The following is a 26226-nucleotide window of genomic DNA, read 5'->3' on the forward strand; positions in this document are numbered from 1 at the left end:
GCCGCGCCCCGCCCGGGGGCCGCGGGGACAGCGCGCAGGACGCGCTCGCCATGCAGAGCGGAGGCGCCGGGTGCTGAAGGCGCGGGGCCAGCAGAGCCGGGAGCGCGTCCGCGTCCACGCAGCGCCGGCGCCAGCACCAGGGCTCCTGCATGCCAGGACGGCGGCCGTGGCAGCGAGACATGCAACCGGCCCGGAAGCTCCTCAGCCTCCTCTTCCTCATCCTGATGGGCACCGAACTCACTCAAGTACGTGCGTCCAACGCCATCTTCCTCCCTGTGAGCGAGGGAGCGCGGCGGCTGCCCGGCTGGGGCCGGGGAAGTAGGGAGCGGCTCCGCGCCCCGCCCCCCGTGCCTGGGTGGGGAGGGGGCCCGAGTGCCGCGCACCCGGCTGGGAGGGAGGGGCGCAGGCCGCCGGCCCCCTGCCCAGGAGCCCCCAGCCCTGGCCCAGCACCACCAGCAGGGAGGAGGGCAGGTGCCCCTCTCTCCTAGGACCCCCAGCCTCCCACGCCCTGAGAAGTTCGGAGGGCAGCATGTTGTCAAGGGGAGGGGGGTGAGACAGAGCAGGGGGTCCAAGCTCCTGTCATTTCCAGCGGGAGCTCTGAGTCCTCCCCCCACCCAGGCTTTGGAGCATCCTGCATCTCTGCCTTTGGGGATAATGCTGCCCTTGGGTCTCCCCCCCTCCCCAAGCAGGCGGTGGCAATTGTGCCTCGGAAGCCAGCAGGGAAGGACAGGCGGTGCCAGCAGGGCTGGGGGCATTGTGGACTCCGTGTGCCGGCTTTGGGGGGTTGTGGCCACATGCGCGCATGAAGTGTGAGTGGCAAGCCGCCGTGTGCGCGTGTGGGGACCGCTGGGCATTTGACGCGGGCTTGCTGGCCGTCCCCCGAGCAGTTATCAATAGAAAGCCTGTCTCTGGCTGGTATTCTCCATTTTAAAAATCCACTTCGGAGCTGGCAGGTCTGGGAGGAGAAGGGCTGTCTGGGAGCGCTGGAATGGGGGTGTTTCTTTGGCATCGGGGTGCTGGGAAGAGGCTGCCGGCTTCAGGAGCCAGGCTGCTCAGGAGTGACATTAAAATGCCCTTTCGATGGTGCCACTGTGCCGTGCTCAGAGCCGCAAGACGCTGGCCCTTTGGAGCCACGGGTCCGGGGGGCAGCGGGGCTGCCAGCACCCTGGCCGGAAGCCCCCAGCGGCCCCCGGCCCTCCTCCCTCCCTCCATCTCAGGATGAAAGAGGAAACAAAGAGAGAAGAGAGGGCAAGAGGTGGATCACAGGAGAGAAGTCTCTGGAACAGGCTTCCCTTGTTGTACCATGAAGCCCTTGCCGGCTCCCTGGCTCTGCCCGGGAGACGCGGCCCCAACCTGGGCGTCAGGAGGGTCTCGTCCCAGCTGCCCCCAGAGACCCCCACGCCAGTGCCCTCGGACGATCGATCGGTCCCTGAGGGAGGCGCTGTGTGGTTTCCGGGAGAGAAGTTTCCTTGGCGATGGGGAGAGCCTGGCCGAGGCCGGGCTTGGGTACCGTGGGTGGACAGTGGCACACTCACACGTGCACATGCACGCGCGCACACTCACACGTGCACACTCCACACACAGGAGCACACGTGGGCAGCAAGGAGCCAGGCGGGTGGTGATGAGCTTATGTAGACATTCTGGGAAAGAGACAGCTGGTTCTCCGTGGCCCCGGCCGTGGCCGCCCTGAGCGCCCTCCAAGCCTTAAGGGCCTTCTCACTTCCAGACACCCCGAGGCCCCGTTTCCCAGCCCCAGAGGCTCTTCCTCGAAAGGCGTGCTCCTCGCATCTGTTTAAAGATCCCCCTGTTCTGGTAGGAAACTTTCGCTCCAACTTGAACCGAAAGGTTTGTCTGGGTGGTGAAGGTGCCCCCTGGCCGTGCTGGCGGCTCCTGCCCCCGGAGTGACGCATCAGCCCCTGTGCACACACACCTGCCCCCGCATCCAGCTCAGCCCCTCAGGCCCCGAGGGCCAGCCAGGGGCGTGATGTTGTTTCCTGAGGCTGAGCCCTGGGTTCGGTGCAGCCAGGAGGCAAGGCCCCACCCTCCCTGGCCCTGCCTCTGAGCTTAGGCTTCCAGAGTTCTCTGTGGGAGGCCGGTTGTGCGGATTGTGGTGGGATTTTAGAACAAAGGCTCAACCAGGTAAAATCACTCCCCATTGTTCCCAGTCTATGAAAGGTCAGAGAGTGGCCACCAGCTGCAGAGATCCCAGGTGCTGCCCAGGTGGCCGCATCGGGTGGGGCCCAGTGCCTGTCACCTTCAGCAGTAACCTGTGTGGTGGGGGGTAAAATGGGGAGCGGGTGTGGGTCGGGGCTGCGTGGCTCAATCTGAGATGGCACATCTACACTCCCAAGTCTGGCTCTCTTGATTCCACAGTGATCCTTCCCTAGGAAGCCACGTGCCCGGTGTCATGAGTAATGCCAAGCGCGCTCGTCAATGACTAAGATAAGCACACGGAGGGTGGGCTGAGCACCGGCGGCTGAGCCGTGAGGTGTCTCCCCCCCCCACCCGCCCTGTTTCTCTCCCACTTTCTGTAAGTTGCTCCCATGGCCACACACACCCCCCTTCGAGGCCTTTCCAGGGACACGCACACGAGTCCAAGGCCACTGCGTTCACGGGTCAGCACGCGCTCAAGTGGGAGCAAGTCAGGAACGTGGGGCTCGGACCCGTGCTTCACAAATGCCGCTTGAAGGGCGCACGCGGATGGCGGGGGAGGGGAGCACATGGCCGAGCCATCTGTTCCAAGCCAGCTCGCGGGTGATGAGCCGTTCGATCAAATGCCAACCAGTGACGGAGGGCCTACTACGTGCCAGGCTGGCGGGCCCAGATGAACTTTGTCCTCAGACAGAAAGAAACGCTTTACTGGTCTTATTGTGTGAGTTCCAAAGAAAGGCTGCTGCTTCATGCTTCTTGAGAAGGATTTTGGGAGTTTCCCAGTGGGGTGCGAGGAGCTGACCCCTCAGTCTTGGGGGGGGCTGACCGTTCCATCTTGGGTGGGGTGTGGGGAGCTAACCCCTCTGTGCTGGCACACGGGGGAGCTGACCCCTCCGTCTTGGGGGAGGTGGGGTGCGGGCCCACCAGAGCTCCAGGCCCACTGGTCCACTGAGGAAGCATGCTGCCTGCGTGTGAAGGGGTGAAATGAGTGGGGGCTCTGTAGCAGTGCCCTCGGCCCCAGCCGCCCCTACTTGTACCCCAGTCCCACCCGGTGCCATCGAGGTGACCTTGAGGGAGGCTCTTAACTTCTCAGCCTGCACTTCCACCTCTTAATAACTGGATGACTGTAGCCTCACACAGACCCCGTCCTGCTCAGCCGCCAGCTCACCCTCCCTATCGCGGGCTGTTCTTGGACGCCAGCTGGCCGGGCTTAGCGCAGTCAGACCTGGGCTCAGGGTGTGGACGCATCCGAGCCCTGTGGTCTGGTGTCTGGGCCGACAGCCTTTGTGGGAAGACCCGAGGCTGTGCGGTGCTCGTTTGTGTAAGGGGCAGGGGGCCGTGTGGTTCCGGGGCTCTGGGGCAGAGCGGGGCTGCGCGATGGGGAAGGTGGCGTGAGCGGTCCTGAGGTGGCTGAGCGGCCGGCGATGAGCCGGGCGGTGAGCCGGGCGGCGAGCCGAGGCAGAGGGCCACATGGAGGCCGGCCTCGGCAGGAGGGAGGGCGCGTGGAGGAGTGGGATTTATTGTAACAGAGAAGCAGAGCGCCTGTTGTTACCGCGAGCCCCGGGCCGGGCGGGGCCTTTCTTAAGGATGTGAGGCCCCCACGTGCACACGGCGACGGCCTTCCAGCCGTGAACAATGAGCAGGGTGCCCGTGTGGCCCCCTGTGGCTGTGGCTGGCGCGGCGGGGGGGCCGGGAGCCGGAGCCCAGACGTGAGCAGACCCCACTCCCCTCGGGGAGGGTGGGGGTGCAGTGGACGGGCAGGGCTGTCCACATCACAGAGCAGCTGGCGTGGGGGTTAGTCCCCCAGGACCCTGCCGGGACCCATCACTTCAAATCTGTCCTGTCCTGGGCTCCGTCCTCTCTCCAACCTGCTGCCCTGAGCCAACGGAACAAGAATGAAACAGCCCAGTTCTGTGACCTGCTCGGCCCTAACCTTGGGCTGATGACCCCGCTGACCTGTCCCCCTCCCCAGCCCCTGGTCTCCCCCACATGCGCCCTGGACAAGGGTGCGAGTGGAGGTAGGGTGGGGGTTCCGGAGCACCGGGGTCTAGTCCAAACCAGTTAGTTCACGACGCATGGCATTTATTCCTCTTTGCGCGGTGGTGGTGGGTGCGGGGAGCCCTCCCGATTCCAGGTGGCCCGCCTCTGGCCAGGAAGTGCTCTGGCACCCAAGGGGCATTAAGCTGTAAATCCCCCTCTCTGGTAGCTGCCTCATCTCTGAAAGCAATTTGTGTCTCACCGCACTGACTTCAGCCTTCCCCAATAAAAAGAAAGGTAATTTTCTGCCCTGGGTTGTATTTATCACTAAAGTTATCAGACCCTGTAATCAGTATTAACGTCACCGTGTAAAGTAATACAAAACTAATTACGAGCTAAACTGAATTAGATACATGGCAACCTCGAGCCAGGCTGACAGGGACGGGAGCCGACCGGGGGCCCTGGAGAAAGCACCAAGGAAGCCCTGCGTACCCCGAGCCCGGCAGCCTGAGGGTCATTGCCACGGCAGGCCGCTTCTGCTGGTCAGCCTGGCTCCCACTGGGGCTGAGGGAAGGGGCCGCAGATGGGACATGAAGATGCCCATCCCTTCACCTTCCGGGGGATCTCACACACACACACACACACACACACACACACACACACGCATGCACACGAGGAACGTGCCGGAGCCTAACGCACAGCGGCTGACACCAGCTGGGGGGCTCCCACGCCACGCTGCCCGCCAGGGGTGTGTCTCCGTACCCCACTCTCAGAGTTAGGAAACCAAGGCTGGAGGAGATGACGCAGCCTGTCTGGCGGCCCAGTGTGCAAGTGACAGCCCCCTTGGTGTGCTCCCAGGTCCGTCTGACGCCTGAGACACCCGAGCTCATGTTTCTATTTAGACGGAGAGAAAACAGAAGAGTGGAGGGAAAGGCTCAGTGCTGCTGAGCAGCAAGTCAGAAGGGAGGCGCCAGGCCCGCCGAGCTTCGCAGAGCGGCGCCGGGCAGTCCGTCGGCCGCGTCTCCAGCTGCGGGCCCCGGGAGCCACCTGCTCCGACCGACCTGCCAACTCGGCTTTTAGAAGGGGGGCAGCAGGCCACCGGGAGTGTTTGGCGCGGCCCTGTGGTTGTCTTTCCCACCACGGAGGGCAGGGGGCCTCAGACAAGTGCCCGTGCCCATCCACTGGGCACTGGAGGGCACCGTCTCTCGGGAATAAAATGAGGGTCAGGGAGGGGGCTCTGCATCTGCTTGAGGACTGAGTCCAAGAAGCAGGCAGGGACACACAGACACACACAGACACAGGGCTAATGTCACTTCCAAGTCTCTGCCACGCGTGTGGTTCTGGTCCTGCTACGTGTGCCTCTGGGCGTGATTCAAACAGCACCGGGAAGAGGGGCCAGGCCCCGCTCGGGGTCTTGCGGCACACACGGCCCCCCTTCTTCTGTGCCCAGGCTCCATCTGGGGACACCCGCCAGGTGACTGGGGACGACGCTGATTCTTTGCTCTTGGGTGGTGTTGAAAGATGTGAGCTTTCCAATCCGCTTGCTCTGATCCTGGCGACAGGGATTTGGCCTGTGTGCTCCTAATGCACAGTTTAACGGCGTCTACACTCTGGCGGTCAGGAGGAGAGCGGGAGGGTACAGACTCCAGGCTCCGCCCGCATTCAGCTGCGCGGGTGTAGCCCTCACCTAAAGCAGCTCACTGGGTCCTGCGGCTTAGGGAGCCAACGCCATGTCCTCTGGGAACTTGGACTTCCCGGCAGAGAAGGCTCCAGTTGTGCAAAATGGCTCTCCCGGGTGGTTCTGGAAGGAAAGTTACTCCCTCTGTCTCTAAGTGATGCTCTGGGTGTCTGAGGGTCTGAGAAAAAAACCGAGGTGTATTTATAAATATTATGAATAGCGGACTCAGCACCCCAGAGTGTTGGTGCTAAATCTGACAGCGGAGCAGGACCCGGGGAAGCAATGGAGCCAGGCTTCCAGAAACAATCCACCGCGCTCGCACCGGAGTCCCTGAACCTCGGCCTCTCCAAGTGCTGGAAAGTTCGGTTCCCGCAGCCCAGCCTCCAGGTCCTGTCCTGTTGGCGCAGGGGCAGAGTCAGGCGCGAGCAGGGAGCAGGGAGAGGGCGTCGGGGGCCATGGCCTCGAGAAACTCCATTTCACCAGACACAGCACCTCCCTCCCTCCGGTAGGAAGGTTTCTGAGGCCTGGGCAGCGGAGGGAGGGTCCTAACCTGTTGGAGATGGAGCAGAGCTGGGGGCGGGNGGATGGGGCTTGCCCGGGTGCCTCCTGGACCCCAGCTCCGGCTCTCAGATGTTTTTAAAGCTACGTCACCTTCTGAGCCATGTTGGAATCCGTGAATGCACGTCAGGATCAATGACTTACATTCAGTAGAAACCAGCAGACGACCTCAGTCAGTTATGGCAACTTCCCTTAATGCACAATAGGAGCCAGTTGTGTTTGTGGGACCCCAAATCCACGAGCTCAGCTCGGAGGCCGACGTGCCTGCAGGGCCATCTCCTCCAGGTTCTTCGAGGCATCACTCCCAGAGGCGCACCCCATTTCCGCCGGGCAGCAAGCAGCCATGGCCTCGGGTCTGGACACCAGCCGGTCTGAGGCAACATTTATGAAAGCAGCGTAGAACTTTCCAGAGCCGGGGGGGTGAATGGGGAGGGACCACGGGCAGTGAGCTCTCTGGAGGGATGGAGAATCAGGACTAAGGGCTGGAAGGCGGCATCGTGGCTCAGGGACGAAGGGGCCCTGGTGACAGCTGAGGTCACAGAGCAGTGTCCCCCGAGGGGGCTGGAGTAGACAGCATGAGTCTCACCTCCACAGGACCTCGAGCCTGTGCATGGACAGCAGAAGGAAGGGACCCAGGAGGAGGCTCGGCACCAGGCTGGGCCGGCTCTCTGCTCTGCAGCTGGGCTCCCAAACCTGCTCCCAAGGTGCCTGGCTCCAGACCAGGCCTTTCCCTGCTGCCAGAAGGTTCTTCTCCGGCAGGAAGGTGAGGGAAGGGCACACACAGGATGAAGGAGCACAGCAGCTCCGTGTGGCCCCCTAACCGTCTCCCGTTTCCGTATGCCCTCCCTTCTCTGCCCCCTCCCCGGCTCTCTGTGCAGAGAGCTTCAGAAAAATATGCATGCTTTTTAAAAAATGTTTACTTATTTATTTTGAGAGAGAGCAAGCACAAGCTGGGGAGGGGCAGAGAGAAAGAGAGAGGGAGAGAGGAAACCAGAAGCAGGCTCCTCACTGTCAGCACAGAGCCTGACATGGGGCTCAATCCCACGAACCGTGAGATCATGACCTGAGCCAAAACCAAGAGTCCACCGCTTAACTCACTGAGCCCCCCAGGTGCCCCGGAAAAATGTGCAGCAAAAGCGCATCCAAACTTTGCTCTTTGGGGATGTCCCTTAGCCAAGGAGCACGAGGGATGCACCTGAGCGGGTCCCTACTCCGTGGACCTGTGTTCCGTCTATGGGACGGAGATGCTCCGAGGTGCCTCCTCGCTGGCCACAGTGCCTTGCTCTCAGACTTCCAGCCCTGCAGCCATGAGCGGCAAATGCCTGTCGTTATAAGCGGCCAGTCGGTAGTATTTTGTCATAGCAGCCAGAGCAGACAGATGCCGTGATGTCTGACAGCTGGAGGTGCGCCACGTTTCTGAGCTCGGTCCTGGGAATGGCTGACTCCCACATGACCTTGGACGGGGCTTGCCGTCTTCCTGAGCCTGATGCGGCAAGAGCATCACCCATGGGCGTCCGCAAGGATTAAGGGACATCATGCAGCAGTTGAGAGCGTCTGGGGCACAGCACCTGCTCGGTCCGTATTACCATGGCTGTCCAGAGCTGTGAACATAAGTGAGCCCTGGCTTCAAGGGAAGCCGTGTGGAAACCAGGATTTAGATTCCTCCTCAGAACATTTGGGGTTGGCTGACGCCAAGGATCCTTTAATCCAAATGCCTCATTCTTCAACGATTCAGAGTTTGCTTTTGGAAATACTATGTAGCCTCCTAAATCAAATTACACTTGCTCGAGGCTTCTCGGATGACCCTTTCAAATGCATTAAAAGCAGGAAACTCTCCTACTGACTCATGGATTCCAGTCCCTGGAGAGGACTTTGGTTTGGGATTAGAGGAGTCAGAAGTGACTTACCTCCAGCCTCTAGCTTATCAGAGCAGGGGTACAGGGCAGGGCATAGGGGTGCAGGGCAGGTCAGCAGGGGTGCATGGCAGGGCATCAATGGTGCAGAGTGGCAGGGGTGCAGGGCAGGTACGTAGAGGCACAGGGCAGGGCATCAATGATGCAGGGGTGCAGGGCAGGGTGGCAGGGGTGCAGGCTCCCCATGGGTCATGAGCACACCACACACCCCTGTTCTGTCTACACACACCCTCTGGGAGGGAGGGATGTGAATGGTACCCCTGTTTGCTCCTTTATAAACACAGACAAGGAATGAAGACGTGGTGAGGAGGGACTGACAGGTGTCAGGTTGGGTGTGGCCAGCTGTCGCCCCATGTCCCTCTCAAATTCTCTGACCTCCCCGGGTCAGCTCGGCTCCCAGGCAGCTGTGGCAATTCCGAGGCACCATCCACATTTGGCAAACCCTGTGGGAGTCGCCCAGAGCTTTATGTTTATAAAGACTACCTCCCAGCCATGCCTCAGGGGATGCCGGAAACACTCCCCAGGTGACTGCCGGCTCACTCCCCCAGCCCAGCCTCCCTCCTCTCCCCCTCCCACGCCTGTGTGCCGAGGGTCGAGGGTCGAGGGTCGGAGGGAGTCCCGGCAGTGGAGCGGAAGCAGCTCGTGGGTCCTGGGGTCCTGCTGCCCCCCGGGGTTCCTCGGAGCAGCAGCAGCCCCATCGTCACAAGCTGCCTGGACTTGGGTTTCTCTGTCGAGGAGCCTGACCGACTTGGCGCTCTTTAAAGTTCAAGTACCAACTGTAAATCCTCATGGGACGTTACTGACATAAAATCAAGTCAGATGTTCTTCAAATTCCGGAGGTTTTTTGTTTTGTTTTGTTTTTTTAATTCTTTATATCTGCCCCTCCAGACCTTCCTCTTTCCAGAATGTGGCTCTGGTTGGTGGGGATTATCTTAGCGTCCGGCAGTACCTCCCGAATGTTTGTGTGTCTGTATCAACAGCAGCAGCCGTCGCGAGCCGTGGCAGAGGTCTCCAGGGGCACGAGTCCTAGCCCTGCCACGCGCGTAAGCCCTGGTGGCTCAGCTGAGATGCCTCCCGAATGGGAGCTATCTACTGCCTGCCGAGCAGGGTGACCGGGAAGGGCACCGTCGCTGGGTGGCACTAACCGGTTCAGTCTTCACAATATCCCAGAGAGAGAGGTTACTCTTACTATTAGTGGACCTGTTTTACAGATGGGGAAGCTGAGGCCCAGCAAGGCAGAGTGGCAGAGCCAGGGCTCAAACCCAGGCTGTCTGCCCTGCGTCTGCATTCTCTGTGCTGAGTAGCTCGTCTGAGGTGTCACTCTCTCTGGCAGTGGCATGTACTTGGCCACTAATAATAAAGTTTTCATTCACGCTCGGTGCCCGGCCATGGCGAGGGCCCAGGAATCGCTCCCGTGTTAGTGCTGCTTCTGTCCTGGGCTGTACAGCACGCTGTGTCCCGGGTCTTGCGCTGGTAGGTGGTACAGAAATACCTGCAGCTTCTAGATGCATGGTCTGAGAGTTCTGTAGGTAGGGTTGGGCTCGCTTTGAGATTCTTCCCACCAAGTAAGTGGCCACTGTCTGCAGTGGGATTGGAGCGTGAGTGATTTGGGCCAGCATGGCTTGTGGCCCTGAATCTGTTCGTCACGCACTGGCAGGGGAGGAGGCTGAGCATTGGTAGTGGCATGAATGCCGCCTCTAGCATGGGCCTGCGCGTGTGACCTGGTGTAACCTCAACTGGTTGGCACTCAGCGGAGCCTGCAGTACCGGCTCGCACTGGGAGATGGCGCCCTTCCCCAACGGTTGGAGCTGGCCACCTGAACTCCCGGGTGTTCCGGGGGGGTGGGGGGGGGAATAAATCCGGAATCTCTTTAGAGAGGTCTCACAGCCCACCCCCAGGCCAGGAGTCCCCTCTCCCAAAGGGGATGGAGCAGAGACAGACGCCCTAGGAAGGTGGCGTCCATCTTTGGTGGACCCCAGCAAGGCTGGCTCCTTCCAATCCCCACTCAGGAAGGGAGATTTATTTTCACCCAGGCAGGAAAAAGTGTAGTGAGAGACCTGGAGAATTCTTCCCTTCCCAAATGTGCGGGAAAGCTTAATGGGAGGGACTGGGGAACATACCCCTCATCCTCCAGAAGCCTCCTGCAAATGCTAAAGCCCCGTTAAGGTGCTTGACCCAGTCAGCCCTGTGCTTCGGAGACGTGTGAGTGTCCTGGTGCCATGCTGCAGAGGGCCGGGGACGTGTGCCAGGCTGCCCTGCCCCTCTACTTGGGCACCAGGACTCGGGTTCCACTCTTGCCCCCCAGCCACTGACCCCAAGGCCCCACCCAGCTCCGCACTCCTCGTGGGCTGGGCACCTTCAGGCCTCCTGCCCTGATGCCCGAGCCCAAACCTACACCCAGCTCCTGCCTGCAGTCGCCTCCCGCCCCAGCCCAGGAGCCCACACTGGCGGGGCAGCACCTGCCAGGGGCACCTGCTCCTTTCCTCCCAGAGGCCTTAGAGCACCTACCCCCCCAGCCCCCACCCCTGGAGAGTCCAGAGAGCCTTCCCTCTCCCCCAGCGCTGGGGCTGGAGACCCCTTCCTGGCTGGGCTTCAGGGGGCCGACCGGGATGGCGAGGAGCATGGAGGCCCCCCCCCAAGTAGGTCCAGGGCAGCGATGGCTGAGCGCGCAATGGGTGGGGGGTCCCAGAGGGGTGCCCAGGCCTCACTGAGCGCGTCCACCGGGAGGGAGCCGCGGCGCCACCAATCTGGACGGTAAGGCCACCGCGCCGCAGGCCCGCAGGCGGATTTCCGGACTTGGGGGCGGTGGTCCGCTTTCCTCCCTGAACACCCGTCTCAACCCCTTGGCGACTGGGGTTTGCAGGCCCCGCTGCCAGCAGCCAGGGGGCGGCGGGGAGCCGGAGCGGAGAGGAAAAATCCACCCATTTCCTGGGCAGATTNGTCGGTGCCGCTGCTCAAGATCGGGGTTGTGCTGAGCACCATGGCCATGATCACCAACTGGATGTCCCAGACGCTGCCCTCGCTGGTGGGCCTCAACACCACCAAGCTCTCGGCGGCCAGCGGCGGGACGCTCGACCGCAGCACCGGCGTAAGTCCCCGCCGCCACCCCGCGGGCCCTCCCGCCCGCTCCGTCTGACCCCGACCCCGGGCTGGGCGGCGCCGGGCGGGGCGCGAGGCCAAGGGCACGGGCAGGGGTCCCAGGCGCTCCACCCCCGCCGCTGGGGTGACCGTGCTTCCTCCCCCTCGCGCTTGCCCCGCTGGGCCGCCAGCCCGCCGCGGTCCCCCAGGGGCGACGCCTCCTTCCTTTGCTGGGGTTTCCTCTCCGGGCAGGGGGCCTTGGGGACTCTGAAGCTTGAAGTCGGCATCAACTAATTGTAAGTCCCTCGCTGACAAGGTCAGGAAACTGAGGCAGGGGACTTGGGGACTTGTCCAAGGTCACTGAGCAAGTAAGGGGTGGGGAGGCGGCGCTCCACCCTTCTCAGGGCTGGTCCAGCCAGGGCTCGAACTGAGCCCGCCCTACTTTGTCAAAGCCAGACCCGACTGCACGAGTGGCAGCGGCGGCGGCCAGCTGGTGGCTTCGAGCCCCAGAGGCTCCCTTCCCTGTTCATCCCCAAGCCAGGTCCCTCAGGGTCCCCGCCGTGGTGGCCGGGGGAAGGTGCAGTGGCCGGGGCGGGGCCCTGGGGGGCACGGAGCTGGCCCGTCCTGCCCCGTCACCCCACTGCCCTGCCTCCCAGGTGGCTTTTCTTCCCTCCTCAAGGCCTTGGGGGAGGGGGCGAGCGGCCAGGGCGCCTGTGGGCAGGCCTGACCGGATGTTGGCTGGAGCTGCTAGGAGCCCGGGTAAGCGGGAAGCAGCCCGAGCCGAGGGGGATGTGAGGAAGGGCCCCAGGCGGGCTCCCTCTGGGGGAAAAGGCGGGGTGGGGGGAGGGGGGCAGGAGGCTCCTCTCCCCCCTGGTTTTGCTGCCCAGGGCACGGTGCTCTTGGGGGAGGTCTCCACGTGACCCCTCCTAAGCCCCTTGTCATGTTCACCTCACCTGCTGTTTTAAGAATTGCATCCAGTGCTTCTCATAATGACTTTGCTCCTGCGTCTGGGTCCTAAGCTTCTGGGGTTGGCAATGAATGAAACAAATGTATCACTACTATAGACTCTCCTCCCCAGCCCCGTGCTAAAAATAGCAGGGAGGTGACCCGAGCGCCTAGGCAGGCTGCTGGGGAGGGTCTGTGCTCAGGGAGTGGTTCCGCCAGCAGTGGCCGCCCTACGCACCTGGTGCTCAGGTCCCGAGCTGGGCTGCAAGGTGACACGGGCCACACACAGCTCCGGTTACCATGGTGGGTCCCTGGGCATCTACCCCAGGACCGAGGTTGGCTGTGACCTGGCACAACATGTCACCAGAAACTTGGTGACATCCTCCGAAGGACTCGTGGGTGACAGCGGAGGCGGAAAGCTGGCGCTTCCTCCAGAGGTCTCTGCCAGGGCGCCAGGGGCAGTCGGGGCTCGGGTCCCTGCGGCTCCGGGCCGATGGTGCCTCATCCCTTCGCGTCAGGGGCGGCAGCGCCAGGCTGCGCCAGCCTCCCCTGCTTGCCTTACGGGGAGGAGATCTGATTTCTGAGTTACGTGCTGCTGTGAGTCAACCAGCCACTTGCTTTCCTGCCTGGCTCCTCTCCGCCTTTCGGCCTTTCCCCTCCCTTCCTCCTAACCTATCAGTTTGGTCAGATGCCAGAACTCCAGACATCCCTGGAATTTAAAAAACACCGAATTTGGGGGAAAACAAAAAACAAATGTAAAAGAGTCGTGTCTGCCTGACTTCCTTCTGACCCTGGGGACCCTGAGAGGCGACCGCCCGTGTGTTCTCGGGGCCCCTTCCCCTCCCCGTGGTCAGAACAAACACGGCTTTGGACCCTTTGTGCCCCCCCCCCGGGTTGGACTTCGACAGCCCCCCCAGGTGTCTTTCCTGCTGCACTGCCTTACGGTCTGACTTCTCTCCCTGTCGCCCTCACCCCCCCGCCCCCTCCAGGTGTTACCCACCAACCCCGAGGAGAGCTGGCAGGTGTATAGTTCTGCCCAAGACAGCGAGGGCAGGTGTATCTGCACAGTGGTCGCCCCCCAGCAGACCATGTGTTCCCGGGATGCCCGCACGAAACAGCTCAGGCAGCTGCTGGAGAAGGTGAGTCTGTGCGGGGCGTGTGCGTGTGCGTGTGTGTGTGTGCGCGCGCACGCACGCCCACACCAGCACCAAGGCTCGGCTAGCCTGCGGGGTCTGTCCTGGCTTCAAGACCCACCCGCTTTCTTGGCATGTCCACGCTCAGAATGTTTGTGAATGAATGAATGAATGAATGAGTGGATGGAGAATCCTGGAGGCCGGCCCAGGAGGAGAGGAGTCGACCCCACTGGTCACTGCAGGTTCCCCCGCGGAGCCATGTGGGAGTGCGGAGCGGGGACGTGGGCTGCTTTTGCTGCCACCATCTCTCAGTCCCTCCCAGGGGTGCCCGAAACCCGGGGCTGGGGGTTGCTGGGGGGCAGCTCCCTGGGGGGCAGCTCCCTGGGGGCAGCTCCCTGGGGGGCAGACTTGCAGCCCTTTGGACTTTGCCCCCGGGCTCTTCCCGGCCTCCCAGCAGGGGTCGGCCCTGCAGCGGGCCTTCTGGAGCGAAAGCACACCGTGTCCCCTTCGCAGCCCCTGGGAACAGCAGCGTGTGGCGCGCGCGCACACACACACACACACACACACACACTTGGAATCCATTGTTTCAAATAATCTCCACAAGGGGCATGTGAACTTGGTGAGATTTTTCACCCCATTTCAAAAAGTGGGAGTCAGAGGGGTGGGCCCACCTGCCCCAGCCTCACAACTGCTGGGGGGGGAGGGTCTGGCACTCAAGCCCCGAGCGCCCCCCCACGACGTCCCCGCCCCCGCAGAGCTGTGCACACACAGGGATGCCACCCACAGACACACATGGACACCGCATGCACACACACGCAACCACCTACACACTCCACACACGCACCACCTACCACACAGTCACACCACACCCCCACAAACACACCCATGTACATACCTCACAGCACACACACACACACCCCTCATACTGTACATGTATATACACCCCACACCCTACACACACACTGCACACCACACACACACCCCCCACACACACCTCATACTATACACGTATATACACCCCACACCCTACACACACACACTGCACACCACACACACACACCACATACTATACACATATATACACCCCACACCCTATACACACACACTGCACACCACACACACATACACACACACCCCAGATACACACCTCATACTATATACATATATACACCCCACACCCTATACACACACACACCCCACATACACACCTCATACTATACACATATATACACCCCACACCCTACACACACACACTGCACACCACATACACATACACACACACCCCAGATACACACCTCATACTATATACATATATACACCCCACACCCTATACACACACACACACACACCACACTCCCCACGCACACCGTATACATGCACACAAACACACAATACACACGCACACACCACATGTCCTACAGACACACAGATAAGCTGCCCTTGTCGGGACATGAGGCGGCTGGCGCTGTGAGCTGTGAGGACCTTTGAGTTGGGCCCAGTGCAGCCACCACCCCTCCCGCAGTGTGGAGGGAAGGGGCGGGGGAGGGATTTGGGGTCTCCCAGCTTTGCTAGCAGACCCAGGCCCGCGGATGGGCGTGGGGGGAGGCAGGGAGGCCGAGGCCCCGGGCAGCGCCCACCCCTGCTCCCCGCTCAGGGGCCGCGTGGCCTTCGTCCTTCATCTGTAGCCCGCCCAGCACGTCACTTACACAGAATTGATGTAAAACGCATTTAGCACATTCCACAAACGTTCATTAACACCAAACTAGACCAAAGCCTAATTGGGCCTTTAATTATTCAGAATTGCCGAGGCAGGAGGTGGAGCTTGAAGGGGCCTCCGGGACAGCTGAGGCNCTTAAAGCCCTAGTTTATACCCGGTGGGCGCCGTGTGGTACGAGGGCAGCAGCTCTGGCTGTGAGTGAGGGCCTGGGGCTCCAGCTCCTCCTTGTGGGGCGGGGGCGGCGCTGTTCTGCCTCGCTCCGGTCGCCGCCCCCCTTCCCCATCCAGGGCTGCAGGTCGGTGGGGCCGAGGTCCCGGCCGCTCACCTCGCATCTAGTTCTGTGTCTCTGCAGCCGGGCTTCACGTGAAACTCCCCCGAGGGGCTTCCGCCCGGACTGTGACCCTAAAGGCCCGGAGCCCTGGGAGGGGCCCTGGCCGCTCGCCTGGGGGGGCCACTGGGAACCCACAGACTGGAAAAGGCCTGCGGGTTTCTGTTTCTGCTCTCTCTGAAGAAGCCACCAGCCCTGAATCTGGAAGTGTGGCTTCGGCGAAGCCCAGGCCTGGACCCCTGGCCGGTCGCTGTGTGGTGGTAGACCAGCCGCGCAGCTTCTCTGAGCCTGGCTCTCCCTGCGCATAAAGTGGGACTCGAAATAGTGTTCACCTCCCGGGGGTTTTTCAAGATTGAACGGAGTAAGTGACCCACGGGCTCCTCCCATTGCGTGGACCGCTAAAGAGGTTCGGTAAATACTAGCAGTTAGCAGTTCCCTGGAGGGCAGGTGTGTGCTGCCTGCGCCCGCCCCTCCCCACTTCCCAGCACCTGCAGCCACGCTGGCCACAGCNCTAAATCTTAAATTTGATCTTGTTTAAAATTGGTTAAAAGTCTTCCTTCCCGCTGTGCTGTGTGTGGCCCCTGCCGGCCTGCGGGAGGGACTGCAAGGCGCACACCCAGCGGCTTCCCCTCCGCGCACACACCCGGAAGCCCTTGATCTTGCGGGTTTTGATGCCCATCCCGTCAGGAATTGGACGTCCCAGGAGCACAGGGAGAGGGGTCTTGACTGGAGGGGCCGTTTTGAGTTCCTGCTCTCGGCATTGTGGCTGCAGCGGACACTCCAGGGGTGAGGCGTGGGCCTCGTGCTGTGGTTACAGGAGTGAATAAGGCCCAGCTCCCTCTCCACCCCCCCCCCCACCGCACTTCCTGTCCAGCTGGTACATCCCAGAAGCCTCCCCAGAAGAGGTGGTGTTTGCTCTGGGCTTTAAAGTAGGAAGGAAACCAAAAATCACATCTCTTCTCAAAGGGAGTGCTGTGATTATTCGATGTGAGGAGGTAAGACAGCTGAGGGGGCAGGGAGAGAGAAGGTGAGGGAGCAGATATATTCCAGGTCCCCGTAAAATGTCTAAAGAGAAAGGATCAGAGTCGGAGTCACCCACATACTGTATTTTACAAACGTGAATTTTTAAACTGAATTTGTGTGTTACTTTTAAGTAACTGGCCGTAAAAATTCCAGGCATTTCAAAATGCTGCAATGAGTAATATCAATTTTTCTCCTACTGAGAAGCCTTTTAGATGCGCTCTTTTATTTTATTTTATTTTATTTTATTTGTGGGGGTGGAGGAAGCACCAGAAGGCACAGAAACCGAACTACCAGCTCTTCACTGTGGCCAAGTCAGGCNGGTGCTTTCTGGATTCCAGAAAGCTCGCAGAGCCCCTGGATTGCGGGCCTGGAGCCCTCCCTCCTGCCTACATAGGCCACAGCATCACGGCTTAAAGACTTAAAGCCCTAGTTTATACCCGGTGGGCGCCGTGTGGTAGNGCACCAGAAGGCACAGAAACCGAACTACCAGCTCTTCACTGTGGCCAAGTCAGGCTAGGTGTCATACCCAAATGATTGTGTTCTAAAAGGGAGAGTGTTTTCAAAGGCAGCGGAATATCAGAGCTGAAGGTTCCCGGTTGTAAAGGTGTCTTCCTCCCTCGTAATTGGATCGGACTCTGGGAAGATGACCCGACCACCACAGCAGCAGTCCTGAGCTCCATGCTGCCTCCTTCCCCACCGCCCCGAATGCCCGTGCCCCAGAGCACAAGCCGCTTTCCCGAAAATAAAACGCACTGGCAGGTGGCTGCACTGAAACTGTTCTTCTTTTAAGCTCTCTGGAATCCTCTTGAATATTAAAGTTCCATCTTGAGGCTAGACTCGATTCAGATCTGCCTGCAAAGATGTAAAACAGCGATTCTTCATTTGCTGGGTGATTGATTCCTGACTCTATGTGCGGAATGTACGTGTTTGCAAAGCAGTCATCTACCTATGATCCCGCGGGGCGTGATGGATGGCGTGCAAGATGGGGAAGAGGGTTGATGCAGAGTCAGGCAGAACAGTTCCCTTGTACCTTGTTTCCGCGTTCCTGCGATCAGCCTTTGCAGCAGGGCGGCTGGGAGATTTAGGAGGAAGGAGCCTCTACCTGAGGTGGGGCAAGTCCAATGGCACTATTCATCTTTCTTGGTATGTGTGCCGGCCTAACTGGTTTCATCCTGCAGAATAGAGAGACTTAAACACAATCCCTGACACAAGGAAGAAAAAGAGTCACCCGAAGCCGTATGCCTGGAGCCATGACCAGGGAGGATCTGACGCTCTGGAACCCCTGATTTGCAGAAAAACATTCTGGAACGTGGTGGAGGAAATGTTTACCAAACCAATTTGCTCTGTTTGGGGAGTCCTGGGTCATCACAGTCCCCGGTGTTGGTGATTAACTAGTGAATAATGCATGGGCCGCTTCTGGTTCCCAGTGTGTTGGCTGTGCGGAAAAGGTCACGGTCGTGTATTAGGAGACAAATAAGATGGGCAGACACCTGCTATGGCTCCTTCCTTGAACCTGTTGCCTTTTTGACAGGTGCAAAACATGTCTCAATCCATAGAGGTCCTGGACAGGCGAACTCAGAGAGACTTGCAGTACGTGGAGAAGATGGAAAACCAAATGAAGGGGCTGGAGTCCAAGTTCAAACAGGTGGAAGAGAGCCATAAGCAACACCTGGCCAGGCAGTTCAAGGTACGTGTGCCTCTCCTCCTCCGAGACTGGGCTTGGTTTCCCTTCATGCTTTTCCCTTTCCCTCCAGGAATAGAACTTGGAGCCCGGGGAGGGGCCCAGTGAAAATTGCCCTTTGCAAGAGCCGTTGTCCTTGGAAATAGAGAGGCAGCCTGCCCTCGCCCTGGTTTGGCGAATGACATCTTGAAAGGGGTGGATTGAGCAGCGGCGTTCCAACCCCCCGTTAGTTTCCGGGGCGGGGCACCCCAGACCTGGCTTCTCAAGCCAGGTCACAGATTAGCTGGAAAGGGACATGACTGTTCCTTGTCATCCTGCAGCTGCTGCAGGGAAATCACATTAGCCAGGGATTAGCTTAATTGATTAGAGCCATTTCTGAGCAGGGATCACTCAGGGCAATTTTTCACATCTGACCTAATTTAGCTGTGACAAGGCACAGTGTAGATTTGCAGGGAAGAAGGAGAGAGACACCAACATCTTTCTCACTTCCTGGTAAGTGTTTTTCTCCCCCTTCCGGGTAACTCTGGACGTTAAAGCCAGAGTTTGACCTAAAATTATATATACATATGTAGAAATATGTATATATACATCTCTAGTTTACTCAGCTTTAAAATGTTCAAATTGAAAAATTATATGCACCTTAATTAAGGTATACATGCATGTTAATTAGCAATCTAGCCCAGATATAAATGAACAGGTCAAATTATACACAACCCTGCTTGACTAGAAATTGCTGATGCTCTGTCTTCCTGTCCTTTTTATGCTAATGTTTTCCTTTGATGTGCTCCCTGCATGAAGCAAGAACTAATCCGCTTTTAAGAGCGATACGTTATACAGACTGAAAGAGCAGGCTAGCGAAGTAATAAATCTATATTATAAATAAAATAATAGCAGGCCTGAGCCTATTGAGGAGAAATGAGCCGATTGCTCACGTCGGAGGGAGGTGACCACGATGTCCTTGCTCCTGACATGTCATCGGGAATTACCTCAGAGAGAGATTTTGACCTGCTTGACTAGAAAGAGTTTGTGCCTTTCCCTGAAAGGACAGCACTCCCTTCCCCGTGATAGAGCCAGATTCCTCTTAAGACGAGGGTACCTTGAGCCGCCGAGGGCTAGCCGCACAGCCGTAGCACTGTGCACGTAGGCACCCCCCTCCCAGTTCCAAAATTTGGGGCAACGTGGCCCCAGAGGAGGAAAGGCAGCCCTTGCCTCTTACCGTGCTTTCATCGCATTAAGAATCTCAACAGGAATTGTGAGGGAATTTCTGTAACTGTTAGAGCACTTGGTTTGGAGTCCATCTAGCATCCCAGTGTGATTTTTTTAAGTGACCATGGAACTATTTGTCTGTTAATGGCTGTCTGTTCAAAGCAGGCTAGCGAGGCAGCTCTTCAACAGTATTTCATTTTCTTGCTTGCAGGGCTAACTTAAAAGCGTTTTTTCAATGCTGCAGTGACTGAAGAGGCAGCCCACTCCCATGTAACCATGAAAGAGGGTCAGAGAGCTTTTGCACCATGCATTTTTACTATTATTTTCCAATACTTAGCACCATATCACTAAGGAACCTTGAATACAACCAGGATCCTTCCTCTTTTGCATGCGACTGTAGATGCATTTCATGCATAGTTTGAACCCTTGTCAATGCATTTTTTGAAAAAGAAAAAAAAAAGAAACTCTGTGTGTGTGACTAAAAGCATGTAACCTTAAGATGTTGCATTCGAAACTGACAATAAAGACCTTTCCCAAATATGTCGGTGTTCTGGAGACTGTTTAATATGCTCTTCTATCTCGTTTGGAGCAGAATAACATAAGCCTGTAACAAAAGCAGGAGTGTGCACACCCTCCGTCACCCAGGGAGAAGCCAGGCCAAGGCGGGGTGTTGCAAGTTTTTGCACGCATAGCACTGAACCCAGCTTATTTTAACCTTGCAGGCGATAAAAGCGAAAATGGATGAACTTAGGCCTTTGATACCTGTGTTGGAAGAGTACAAGGCCGATGCCAAATTGGTATTGCAGTTTAAAGAGGAGGTCCAGAATCTGACGTCAGTGCTTAACGAGCTGCAAGAGGAAATTGGCGCCTATGACTACGATGAACTTCAGAGCAGAGTGTCCAATCTTGAAGAAAGGCTCCGTGCATGCATGCAAAAACTAGGTAGGACCAGAACCCTGAGCGGGGCAAGGCTCTGCCCCGCCCGCCTCGCTCACACACAGGCGTAGGGAGTGGTGCTGAAGCGGACAGCGCCCGCCTGGCTCCAGGGAGGCCCCGGGCGGGGCTCCCCGCAGGCGCTCAGGCCACACTCAGGCTAGGGCACCGTCCCACCCACCGGTGCAGAGAAGGCCAGCTCACAGACCCCATGGAGTCGCACATCTGCAGACAGCGTTAGATGCCACATACCACCTGCAGGATGTGTGTGTGCGCGCGCGTGAGAGTGTGTCACGTGTGTGTGTTGGGTGAGTTTAGGACGCAAGTCTCGTAGGGTTGGAAACATACATTTCAGATTCTCTCCGGGTTGGGGACAAGGGGCTGAGGAAACTCCCAAGGTAACGCGTCATGCGTTGTTTGAACAAAAGCAAAGAAAATCCAGCCACACCATGGTAGGACTTGCCGTTCACAGGGAGTAAAGGCATACGTCCCTCCTAACAGCCTGGACGGAGCAGAGCCTCCGAGCCCACGGGCTCCTCCAGCCCGTTGTTATATTCCGGGAAGCACCCCCTCCGTTGGGGGGGACCCCTTCAGATCCTTGAGATTGAATACCCGCGTGCCTTATCAACTCTCTTTTTCATGGTTTCCACAAGTCTTGATTCGTCCACTCTCTTTTCAATATTTCTAGTTCCTTCTTGGGCTTTCTTACGAAGACTAGCTGGCCCTTCTCACCTACTGGTTTTTGACACCGAGGTTGTTTATGTCCCTACCGTATACTCCTTAGTGTGATGTAGGGTCATTTTGGCAGAAGTTTCCCTTAGGTTTTTACCTGATATTCTAACTTTGTTCCCTTTTTATTCCCTCTCCCCACGCACACAAACACCCCAAATGCCTCTCTATAAACTGACAGCATCCCAAAGTAACAAATACTTTTTAAAATCCCTAGTGCTGTGAGGTGAAAGGGAGGGAATGTCCAAAGGGCGAGGGGAGGAGTCGCCAGGCCCCCGTTTGAGCCGCTCCAAACATCCAGAGTATCTTGAATGCCGTTCTAGGCACCTCAGCGAAGGCAGATGCTCGTTAAGTCCCCCAGTCCTGGAGGGGACGGCGAGAGGCGTTGGGGGTTTAATGTGGGCACTTCCGCCGTGTCACCAGAGGGACCATCTGCTGCATTTTTCCAGTGACGTGGTTCACCGCACCCCAGTCCTGGTGTGTCGGGGCCTGGGGGACCAGGGACCTATTCTGACACTACAGGGGTCCGTGTGGATGTTTGAAATGTTCACCATGACGGGACTATATTTAGGATGATGGGCTATATGGTTGTTTGCATTGGGTACAACTTCGGGTTTCTAACCACAATTACCCGACGCTGATCATTGTATATCTCTGTCCACACCCTGCAAACACCCCCACTGAGAGTTCTGCCCCAGCCTCTGAGGAGTCTGGGGGTGGGGGGAGCTTATTGCCTATGTTTTCCCCTCCCTAGGATACAGACTCTGTATCCCAGTGAGGAACTGAGATGAAATCTCCTTGCTTTCCAAGTCCGGGGTCAAGGAGCGAAACGGGAATTCAGAGTGGAAAGTTACCAAGGCAGAGAAGCCACAGGCCTTTTTGAGGGGAGCACCACCCCCTAAAGATACTTGGCCTATTTTTAGAAGCTGCGTGAATTTTCCTTGCAACTTCGGATCCTGGGGCTTTCACATGGTTACCCTTGGGCTGCCGAAACGGTTGGTGTGGGAGCAAAGAGAGAGGATGAATCCCGGGGCTGTGCTCTGTTCGTGTTGGGACTGCGGCCGTGTGGTCTCGCCTCAGCGTTTCTTTCTCCAGAAGCACCTTGACTTGTAGATAGCCCCACCGAGTCGGAGTCTGCAGGTGGGGCCCGGGGATCGGCGTTTAACCAGGACCCGGGCGATTCAGGTAAACACCAAGGCGGGAGGACCCCGGTCTGGGGAAGGCAGTGTTGTAAAGTAGTCGAGCGCTGCTCTGTGGCTCGGTGACCCCTCCAGGGCCCTGGCCCCTGTTTTATCTGTACGGTGAGGGTGTAGGAGTACCTGTCCCCTGGGCTGGTGTTGGGAGTCCAGGGACACCATTCCCATCATGCGCACACCGCACCCGGCAGAGTAGGGGGGACAGGCAGGCAGGCAGGTAGGTAGGCAGGTAGGTAGATGGTGTCAGTGTTAGGTAGTTAGGTAGACAGATAGGTAATAGGTGATCGGTATGTAGGTAGGTAGTAGATGGTAGGTAGTTAGGTAGACAGGTAGCAGGTGATAGGTAGATAGGCAGGTAGGTAGTAAATCATAGGTAGGTAGATAGGCAGGTGATAAATAATAGGTAGGGAGGTAGGTGATAGGCAGGTTGGTAGTAGATGGTAGGTAGGGAGGTAGGCAGGTAGTAGATGATGGCTAGGCCTGGAGGGAGGGAGTAGAGAATAGGTAGGCAGTAGGTAGTAGGTGACAGGCAGGCAGGTAGGTAGTAGGTGACAGGCAGGCAGGTAGGTAGGAAGGGAGGCAGGCAGACAGACCGATCAGACCGATCCAGTCAGTGGATAGATGAAGGAACAGGTGGGTGGGCAGGTGTGGGGATAGATAAACGGGCGATGATACAGTGAGCAGTGGCTGTCCCCTTTCCCTGCGCTGTCACTTAGGCTCAGCAACTTAAGGACGACACTCGTGTCCTCCGGCTGCCGATTTGGTCTTTATTTCTCCTCCTTGCAAAGGGGCGCCATCTTGGCGGCCTGTTTGCTTGCTTGGAGGCAGCAGTGAGCGCTGAGCACAGGCCTCCGCCTCGTGGGGGCGGGGGGCTGGGGCCCCTGCAGGACCCANTTTCTGTTGGTCCTTGGCTTGGTGACAGCGCCTCTTCCTGGTGTGACAGCGCAGTGCTCTCCATCAGGTCTCTCCTTGCGGCCGCCTTCTCTTTAAGCCGACGATGCTGGTGATTCCTGACCCCAAAACATAACACCGGAGAAAAGAAAACAAGATTCCGTTTGTTTCATTTCTATTTGTAAAGATTCCTCTCTCGAGGGGATTGTGTGTTTTTCCCAACGGCCCAGCCAGAGATGACTCGGAAACTCCTTTTCTAACACTGGAGGGAGTGGGGCTCAGCATCCCTGGGCATCCTCTGCAAGGGGGGCAGCCTGCGGCCCCTGGTTCCCAGACAGGCGAGTGCCATAGTTGCCCGGCGGCCCTGAACCCCCCTCCCTGGAGCTGGGGTGTGAGAGTTCACCACCCCCGGGGGCAGCCTGCAGAGTATGACGACCCGGCAGCTTCACCCGCTGAGCCAGAGACTCAGGATCCAGTGCAAAATGTTCGTACGTCCACACGTCCTGAGCATGCCACGCACCTGTTAGCTCCAGGCCTCAGTTTTCCTGTCTGTAAGATGGGGAGAGGGATAGCTGATTTTAGGGCTTCCCCCATTATACCAGACACCCAGAGCACTCCAGTCTTTGGTGGGCGGATCTTCTCACCTCCACTGAGAACACATCTGAATGAAGCCCCGGGGGATTCAGTGTCCCCACCAGCAGTGTGCGTGTTGATAGCCATCAGATCATAGACGTCTTTGCCAGTTTGGGGTGTTGGGCATGGCGCTGTGCCTCACTCTCCCGGGGAAGGCAAGCCTGAAGCCTCCCTCCTTTTCTCTAGCCCTGGAGATGTGATGGGTTCAGAGAGGCAGAGGGATCGGCCCTGACCCGCTCCCAGGGGCCTGAAGGGCTGGGGGGAGCAAGCTGCTGGCAAGGGTGGTGCCTAAAGTGGCCTGAGCAGGGCCGCCCGTCCTCAGGCTCTTCTACCTGGGGGGACAGGGCTATGCCCAGACCCCCGGCTTTGCGAACTGTCCCCAGTCCTCAGCTGGGAGCAAGGGAGACCAAAAGCCGCCGGGGGGCCGGCCTGCCTGCTGCGGGCCGTCGACCCCGCAGTCTGGTCTCTGGCCTGATTCCTTGGCGGGCATGTCAGCCACGACCTGCGCAAGGCTCCTCATGGAGACCGTCCAGGCTGTGGTCAGAAGGGAATTCCTTCTAGGAATGGCAAGAAGCAAATGATTTCGTCCTCAGGATGCTGCTTTGTCCAGGCTCCCAGCTCTGTGTGCACCCTCCCTCCTGAGACCTGTCCTGGGCTCTCGAGGACGCCCGTGCGGGCCCAGCAGCTCCGCCTCCTCTAAGCTGCACCTGCGCAGGGACGCTCCCCCAGCCGCCTCCCCCCCTTACGCACATCCTGAGCCCTCGTGACAGAAAGGGACACTTTCCTGAACTGAATGTGCCAAGACTCTGCCGTGGGGCATTTTTAGATCGTGTCAGCCCCCGAGGTCTTGGCAGAACCAGTCTGGACAGAAAACCAAAAATAACTCCCTGACTCCAGCAAGGCAGGCAGCTTCCAGCCAGTAGGCCCTGGAGGCCTGAGCCCACAGCCAGCAGTTGGAAGAGCAGGGCTCCCGGGCCAGCTGGACCCTTCTCTGCACACTCGGATCCGTGATCTCAGGGCTCCCTCCGAGGGGCTGGGGAGGCCGGTGCTTCATGCACGGAGCCAGGGCGCATCTGGGTGATGGGGGGTGCAGACCGTGGTGCAGGGAGGGTGGAGTGGAGAGAGCACCCTCTCCAGACCAGCCCTGACCTGCAACCTGTTTCCTGAAGTGCCAGCACCCCTGCCCCACAGCCCAGCCCAGAAGGCTCACCGTGGGCAGGACGCAGTGTGGTGGGTGGTTCAGGGCAGCCCTGGCCCCGACCCTACTGGGGACGAACCCCCCTTCTCCACATCCTTAGTCTGACGTCACAGTCGCGATCATGGCTGTTGCCTCCACTGAGCACTGATTCACATCAGCCGCCCTCCTAGAATCCCCCTGGTCAGCCCTTCAGTCTCCTCTACTCCCGTCTGCGTTCATGGGAAAGGAAGATGTCTGTGCCTCACTCCAGGGAGGGTGACCCGCCCTCACCTCCTGTCCCCTGTGCTGGGCATGGAGCAAAGCAGTAGACTGATGAGGATTTTCTTAGATCAATAATGTCACTTCTAAGTACCTGAGTGATCAGCACTCACTCACTCGTTCATGGACAGCTCCCTGGCTGGGCCTTGGCAGAAATAGCAGGAGCGCGGCGGGCTTGCTGCCTCGGGCGTTAGGTCCGGGACACTTGGGTCCACGGCCCCAGGAAACGTGTGGTCGTGAGCATGAGTCAGTGGGGACAGCGCGGGCAGCGTTCAGAAGGCAGAGGTCTCGGGAAGAGGCGTGGGTTTGGGCCAAGCCACAGAGGACGCGTTGGAGGGCGGGGGGGGTGGGGTGTTCCAGGTAGAGGGAACAGCCCCAGCGGAGGTGCGGAGGCAGCAAGGGCCAGGCATCTGAGCTGAGCTGGGGCGTTGGCCCGCCCTCTTCTCCTTCGGAGTATGCCGCGGGGGCAGACATCTGTTCTTCGGGGCGGCCATCACCCAGCCCAGGGGGTATGGCTGCGCAGGCTTGGCCGGAACCTCGGTGTGAGTCCACGTCACGACGTGCGGTGCCCGGTCCCACGGTGTGCTGTTGGACAGAAACCCACAGGCCCACTAGGTTCCCGAGCCGTGATGTCCTTGAGGCCAATGGCCCCTTTGGACGCCTCCTTCCAGGCAGGCCCCCTGTCCCCAGGCTCTGCGGTGGGGAGGCTGCAGGTGGCCGCTGGTCAGCACCTCCAGATTCCCACCCAGGTCAGAGTTGCTGCCGTCCCCTGGCAGCCTGGAGCCCCCAGGTCACAGGGACCCTACAGGCAGGGGGACCCCAGCGTTGAGTCTTGCTTTTCCCAGGTTCCCCTCCTCCAGACCAAAAGCCCTCGAATCCTCGAGGTGTGCAGGGTGAAAAGTTGGTCTGGGGCTCTCCTAGGAGTTCCAAACCCACCCGCTTTTTCCTACTTCTCATCCCTGCGCGCGCTGGCTAACCCTGACCGCCGCCCAGGTCCCTT

At 58.9% G+C, this 26226-nt stretch overlaps 1 protein-coding gene across 2 annotated transcripts in view; it reads left to right on the forward strand.

Annotated features, from left to right (window-relative positions):
* Nucleotides 1-33: 33 nt before the first annotated feature.
* The window catches only part of OLFM1 (olfactomedin 1), a 34903-nt gene continuing 8710 nt past the window's right edge, over nt 34-26226 (forward strand). The window contains exons 1-4 of one of the 2 annotated variants that reach the window (XM_077774648.1): nt 34-245; nt 13290-13439; nt 18033-18188; nt 20111-20330. In XM_077774648.1, coding sequence (XP_077630774.1) covers nt 150-245; nt 13290-13439; nt 18033-18188; nt 20111-20330 — 622 coding nt within the window. In that variant the 5' untranslated portion in view covers nt 34-149. Of the gene's footprint in view, nt 246-11223; nt 11366-13289; nt 13440-18032; nt 18189-20110; nt 20331-26226 lie in introns of those variants that run through there. The other variant, XM_077774647.1, reaches the window with a different exon arrangement.

This window comes from Crocuta crocuta, unplaced genomic scaffold (genome assembly GCF_008692635.1).
Source record: "Crocuta crocuta isolate KB4526 unplaced genomic scaffold, BGI_CrCroc_1.0 scaffold458, whole genome shotgun sequence".
Taxonomy (NCBI): domain Eukaryota; kingdom Metazoa; phylum Chordata; class Mammalia; order Carnivora; family Hyaenidae; genus Crocuta; species Crocuta crocuta.